Source organism: Buceros rhinoceros, unplaced genomic scaffold, assembly GCF_000710305.1.
Source record: "Buceros rhinoceros silvestris isolate BGI_N320 unplaced genomic scaffold, ASM71030v1 scaffold14678, whole genome shotgun sequence".
Classification (NCBI taxonomy): Eukaryota; Metazoa; Chordata; class Aves; order Bucerotiformes; family Bucerotidae; genus Buceros; species Buceros rhinoceros.
The window spans coordinates 4,974-11,895 of record NW_010425260.1 but is presented as its reverse complement, the minus strand read 5'-3'; the positions used below and the strand labels follow the sequence as shown (position 1 = coordinate 11,895).

Sequence of the window (6,922 nt, the reverse complement as noted above, 5' to 3'; positions counted from 1 at the left end):
AAAAAAAAAAAAAAAAAAAAAAAATCTATGTTCATAAGCATGTCAGAAAGACAAAAGGGGCCCAGCTGAATCTTCTGTGATAGTCCTCTGGCCCTGGTCAGCAGTATGACAGGAACTACAAATTTCTACCTCTGCTGACAAGTCAGCACGTGCCTGTTTGTGCATTTCAGTTTCTATTTAATTTTCTAAATTAGTTTTCAAGGTTGCTTAAATTTTCCATAAAGCATATGCACACAGTGAGCTTTCTTCCCAGTCTTAATGTAGGCTTGTTAACACTCTTCTAATGTTCTAAAATCAAATGCTGTTCTAGAAAATGATTCGGGCGTACCACAAACAAATGAAATCATCACGAACAGGGAGACATTAAAAACAGCAGACAAAAAACAAACTTCAGCACTTCTGGATGAGATAGAGAATACTGCAGGTGAAATGCATTACAATATAAATTTCCGAACAACCCCATGGTTTGTCAGAAGAGGCAGCTGACAGAATGGTAACGCTTCAGGCAGTACATGATTAAAGGTCTGTAAAGGTTTCCGTGTGACAGATTGAGAACACCAGAATTACTGAGAAGTGATACTGGAAGCGCAATAGAGAAGACAACACCTACTACTGCAGGAAGGAGAAGCAGCTACTGGCACTTCATGGTGGGGTATTAAGGAAGCAGAACAGAGACACACAGTGAAACTGGAGACAACAGACAAGTGCTGGGTTTAGGATACGTGCTCGTATACAACGCACAGTTAAGTCCTGAAGGTCACTACTAGAGTGGAGACCCACCGTATAGCGGGGTTTGAGAGAAGAGAGAGACAATGCAACAATACTACCACAAAGACCAGTGGCATTATAAGAAGATACTTTGGGAGAGAACATTCAGAGAAGAAATTGAGTTCATTAAAATTTTAGTTTCCTGAGTTAGCTGAAACTACAAGAGCAAGTCAGTCCTGCTGCAATGAAAACCAACCCGTGAACTCAACAAGAAACAGCAGAAAGACTAGCAGTCTGAACAAAACATCCACATTACCTACATTAGCTCCACATGTAATCTCACTAGCCGAAGGATTTTAAACCTTGCTGTATTCAAGAGTTCAGGATACTAGAATCCTGGAATCGCAAAAGTTAGGCCTTAATGAATCTGTAAATATAAAGCAGACATGTAACAGAACGAACCAGAGAAAGGCACTAAAAATATTCCAAATTATAACTAAAAAGACTTATAGATACATGAAAGCCATAAACATACAGAACTTGAACCTTCAATATATATCACCTGCTAAAGTGTTTTTCCACTCATTTGTTTTTGTTTGCTTTCTCCTTCAGTGGTTAGATTAAGAGAAGAAAAGGGGGAAGACACAAAAAGTAACAGTACTGTTTTAAGTGGATACTTACTCTTGGAGGCCCAATAATCATTCCCGTCCACCTTGTAAGTGTCATGTCTTCATCATCTTCAAGGCCCCAGCTAACTGTTCCATCACCTACTCCTTTCTGACCTTCTTCAAGTTCTTCCAACAGACGAAAATTACGAGGAACTTTTACTCCTGGAAACAATCAGAAAAATATTTTGAGTTGAAAAATCTAGTAAAGAAATACAGCTAGAGTAATTTCACAGATACAGTCATTCCACAGAAAACACTTTGGGTAAAAAATTAAAAATATCACCATTTTTTGAATGCCAGTATTTCAACACTATGAAAAAAGATATCCACAGTTAAACAGAGCAGAGGGCTGCCAGGCCACATATTAGGGCAGGCAGTAAAACGAAAGGAAATCTCTGTCCATTCAGAGATACACACAGTATTAGGGAGCTCGAATTAGCACTTGTCTACAAAACGACACCATGAGAGGCTTGACATTGCTCAACTCAGAGCTTTTAAAAATACCATTCAAAGCAATGGTATAACATCAGTAGGTTAATCTGAAGTTAATTTAAGTGGGCTTTGTCAGCAGCAATAGCAACCTTTGTACTTATGACCTCCACCACCAAGGAATTTCAGCACTTCTTAACTGCTGGCACACTAATCCTCAAAATACACAGCAAAACAGTGAAAATTTCTTATTCCCACTACATTAATGGAAAACAATGGCATAGAGAGCTTAAGTGACAGAGCCAAGGTCACACACTAAGTCCGTGGTGAAGGGGGATCTTGAACCCAGGCTACAGGGTACTTCAAATTATTCTCATTCGCAGTATCCAGACCTCAGTCATCACAAAGCAGTGCACTCTAGGCCACCAGGTCTCCTTTGTATTGGGTTTGTATGGCAAAATTTCGGTAGCAGGGGGGCTACAGGGGTGGCTTCTGTGAGAAGCTGCTAGAAGCTTCCCCCACGTCCGATAAAGCCAACACCAGCTGTCTCCAAGATGGACCTGCTGCTGGCCAAGGCTGAGCCCATCTATGACAGCAGCAGCACCCCTGGGATAATGTATTTAAGAAAGGGGAAGAAAAACACCAGTAGCAGTCAGAAGAGATGAGTGAGACTGTGAGAGAAACAACTCTGCAGACCAAGGTCAGTGAAGGAGGGGGAGGAAGTTCTCCAGCTGCCAGAGCAGAGACTCCCCTGCAGCCCGTGATGAGGCAGCCTGTCCCCCTGCAGCCCACGGAGACTCACAGTGGAGCAGATCCACGTGCAGCCGCCTGTGGAAAACTCCATGCTGGAGCAGGTGGATGTCCAAAGGAGGCTGCGACCCATGAGAAGCCCTTGCCGGAGCAGGCTCCTGGCAGGACCTGTGGACCCGTGGAGAGAGAAGCTCACACTGGTGCAGGATCGCCGGCAGGACTTGTGACCCCATGGGGGACCTACACTGGAGAATTCTGTTCCTGAAGGCACAGAATGGAAGAACGGAAGGGACCCACACTTGATCAGTGCATGAAGAACTGCAGCCTGCGGGAAGGACTCATGCTGGAGAAGTTTCTGGAGAACTGTCTCACAATGGAACAGAGGAAGAGTAGAGGAGTCTTCCCCCTGAGGAGGAAGTAGTGGCAGTGACACTAACTGACCACAGTCCTCACTCCCTGTCCCCTGTGCCACTGGAGGGGACGAGGCCAGGGAAGCAGGAGTAAAGTCAAGCCCAGGAAGAAGGGAAGGGTGGGGGGAAGGTGATTAAAGATTTAATTTATATTTTATCATTACCCTACTCTGATCTGATTGGTAATAAACTACATTAATTTTTCCCAAGATGAGTCTGTTTTGCCCATGATGGTAACTGGTGAATGACCTCTCCCTGTCCTTATCTTGACCCATGAGCCTTCTGTCCCATTTTCAATGTCCAGTTGAGGAGGATAGAGCAGCTTTGGTGGGCACCTGGTGTCCAGCCAGGGTCAACCCACCACATCCTTCCAGGGACCTGTGCAAAGTATGTCTCTCTCCAACAGCAACAACATTATTAGTAGGATATATTTATTGAAGTTATTTTCACCTGACATACAAAAAGATTGGATTTGGGGTTTGGAGGTTTTTTCCCTGCAATAGAACAAAGGTAACAATTCACCACCACATACTAACAGAAAATCATAATTAATCCCCATCTTCACTGTAACTTATTTAACACAGCAGAAAGAAAACAGGAAATCAGCCTTTCAGTGTATAAAGAGAACCCAGCAAATTTCTCAGTCAGAAGTCAAGGAAGCCGAGAAGAACTTCCAACATGGCTGGGGCACCAAACTCTGAGTATGTCAAAAAGGGGCCAAAGGCTTTGAAAAATCACCTCTGTAGCTGCTTGGCAATGTAGAAAACATGGAGGATCTAAAGCACTGTGAAATGTAGCAGTGCTTAAAATAAAAGCAGCTCTGATAGCTTTAAAATCCCTTTAAAATATAATAATGACCTAAAGAAACTAAATGCCAGTGATGATTTTGCTGCGGCATCAGAGTGCCCAAACTTAATTCACTACAAAGCAAGCATAGAGGAAACCAAATAAAGCAAATTACCAAAAGAATTCATTTGTTGGCCAGTCTGATACACATCTAACATAATCACGTTCAAGAATATTCTGGGGAAACATTATTCAATAACAGAGCTGTAGCAACAGTATGAAGAGAAACCTGGAGTCAGAAAAGCAGCATCCAAAGACACCAGACCCGCACTGGTGACACCAAAACACTCGTACGGGGGCTGCCGAGCATGACTCAAGTACGACTCCATGGCAAATCTACACCTTCATCTCCCGGCGAGACGGAGCTTGTTACCATGGCTGCTGCTAATACTCGTTTCCTTTCACAGCCAAAGATTAGTCAGTTGGGGCTGGTGAAGCCATTGCTGTAAGATTAACTGAGCTCCAAACACATGGTGGTAACGGGACCTCCTGGGGACACTGCATGAAAACCTTCAGCATTTCCCCTCCCAGTAAGTCTTAAAAGTATGAAGTATGCATCTTGAGTACCCCAGGCAAATGAAGGTTCAAGTATCACACCTGAATCATACCAGATCAGCCACCCCATTTTTGATCGTATTCCCAATGCTCTCCACGCGGTAGTTAGGGGAGGCAGAGAAGAGAGCAATCAAGCTCCAACGCAGGGGCGAAGAGAGCTGGGGGACAAGAGAAACAGATGAAGAAGGAGTTGAAGGGCAGGGTGCCACCTTTACTCACACACACTACCCATGTCACTATTTTTGCTGCAGTGGATGCATGGGAGAGCTGGTGATGGGGAATGACTCACGGATGTGCAATGCCTGAAGCTGCTGTTTGGGCTTCAGCCCTGCCTGCTGGCAGCCTGGGAAGAAACAGCCAGGCAAGGACAATCAGAAGACAAACAAAAGATCCTTCTGGGGGGTGAACTCCACCCTTCAGTCTAACACAGCAGCTCTCCGGAAACCGTCCGTGGCTATTATTAGAAAGCCAACCTGAGCCTCTCCCCGCTCACAGAAGCGATAAGCTGAAGCCAGCAAAGACCTGCCTCGATTGTGTCATGCTGCCAGAAAATCCTCTCTCTTCTGGATCACAACTTCACAATGCTTAACAAGCATCATGTCAGTCTTCCTACTTCAGTACTCGACAATACCACACCCATTTATCAGAGGTGCAAACACAATTTACTGATATTTACTTAAACCAAAACCAATACCCTAGCAGGAGTCAGCTTTATGGTAAGCAGAGAGAGGCCACGCACCAAAGAAGGAAACAAGAAATACGGCCTGTCTACCCCTCCTCCGAGTACCATGCACCCCATTCACCCAGCAAGGCAGGAATCCTGCGTGAAGAACATTAAGTGATCGTGTAATTAAAAATTACATCTTCACTTACATATTTGAGGAGGCCACCACCACGGCTGAAAGACAGCCTTAATTCTGACATTTGCTAACCAGAGCTAGGCTTGGCTTTACAACCCTACGGCAAGAGAAGGCAACTTTATTTCTGAGCTCTCCCCAGATACGGCTGCTCTGATTCAGCATGAATCAGAGCCATAAAAGAGTCACACAGGATTTTAGTGTTCTCTGACAAGTCAGAGGTCTACAGAGAGCTAGTCATGTCGTGCACTGGCTCCCAACACACGGAAAAAGTAACAGGGATGGTTATTGATTCCGCAGCAACTGCTCACTTGTGAGCGCTGCAGGGGCGTCAGCAGCAAAGGTAGGAGGGAAAAGTGAAGAACGCATATTGAAGTTTTTATGCGTTTCACAAAAACCAAAATGATCCTGGGAGGTGACTGGTCATTTTACAATAAACCATCCTGCTCCATGGCATTGTTGTCTTCTAAAAATGTCTCACGCTCGTGCTAAGGCTCAGAGGTGTAACAGGAATGACTAGCACCTCAGCCACCACAGAAGGCAAGTTCACAGTCCCACCAAAGACGGTACCTTGGCTCTCTCCCTGACGCATTCTCAGGAGATTCCACAGGAAGAAAAAACACACAAATACATATAAAAGACTATGGCCATATGATGATCCTAAACGCCTGACGCATTCTCAGGAGATTCCACAGGAAGGAAAAACACACATATACATATGAAAGACTATGGCCATATGATGATCCTAAACATTTTCAGTAATTTCTAAATAACCTGTCCTTAAGCAAGGCAGAATAGAAGACCAGATTCACCCTTCCGGTCAGCCTGGAAAGATGCTCAAAGCCATTAACCCAGTCCTGCCTCCTCTCCCATTTGCAACAGCCCAGAGCACTCATGGTCAGCTACCACATCCTGCTGGGACCGAACCTCAGAAACCACACAAACTTTATCACTTGTGGTTGTATGCAAACATATCATCAGCATGTCTGCTATGCACCCAGATTCCTAGAAAGTGATCTGTCTGCTCTAGGCATACACAGTATTTGCCAAATAACTTCCATGGCTAAACCACAGCAGATTCAGAGCGAGGAGATGTCCTGCGCCAGCTGACAGACCATGAGTCAACTGCCTGTCGTCTTCCGCCCCTCAGTAAATACTTCACATAGACTTCTCAGTGTAGGAATGGAGACTCTCAGGGCAGTAACCAAACAAACCTGTTTTTCCTAAGAGTCCTTCATAACACAAGAAAACCTAAATAAAGAGGCAATTAAAAAGAAATCAGGTTGTTGAAAGCACTTTCAGTTATGTGTTTTAATTCACCCTTTGCTACAGTTCAAGAAGACTCTCAAACAGCAGCTTCATTTGATACAAAAATACAGTAATATCCAGAGAATTGCTTCACTTGCAGCTTGCCTGACTGCACAGAAATTCTACCAGAAATGGAACTGAAAAAATACTTTTGAGCAAAAGGATGTATTTACTATTAATCACAAGAGGAAACCTGTGAAAACTAAATTTTAACTGTACTGTCCACCTCAGACCCCAGCTGCTTCCTAAGCAATGAGCTGCAAGACAGAGACAGCAAGCTGAAATGAGGACAAAAGGAGTTTGACCATACTTGGGCAGAATCTCACTAAGGAAAGTTCTGCACTAGGAGAGAATGACTCCTGGAAGACAGTTAAATGACAACTTGGACTTT

General features: G+C 44.2%; 1 protein-coding gene across 2 annotated transcripts in view; it reads right to left on the bottom strand.

Annotated features, from left to right (window-relative positions):
- The window catches only part of UBE2V1 (ubiquitin-conjugating enzyme E2 variant 1), an 8,754-nt gene extending 4,318 nt beyond the window's left edge, over positions 1-4,436 (bottom strand). The window contains exons 1-2 of one of the 2 annotated variants that reach the window (XM_010141076.1): positions 4,409-4,436; positions 1,390-1,538 (exon numbers count right to left, since the gene is read on the bottom strand). In XM_010141076.1, coding sequence (XP_010139378.1) covers positions 1,390-1,538; positions 4,409-4,436 — 177 coding nt within the window. Of the gene's footprint in view, positions 1-1,389; positions 1,539-3,926; positions 3,940-4,408 lie in introns of those variants that run through there. The other variant, XM_010141077.1, reaches the window with a different exon arrangement.
- Positions 4,437-6,922: the final 2,486 nt, after the last annotated feature.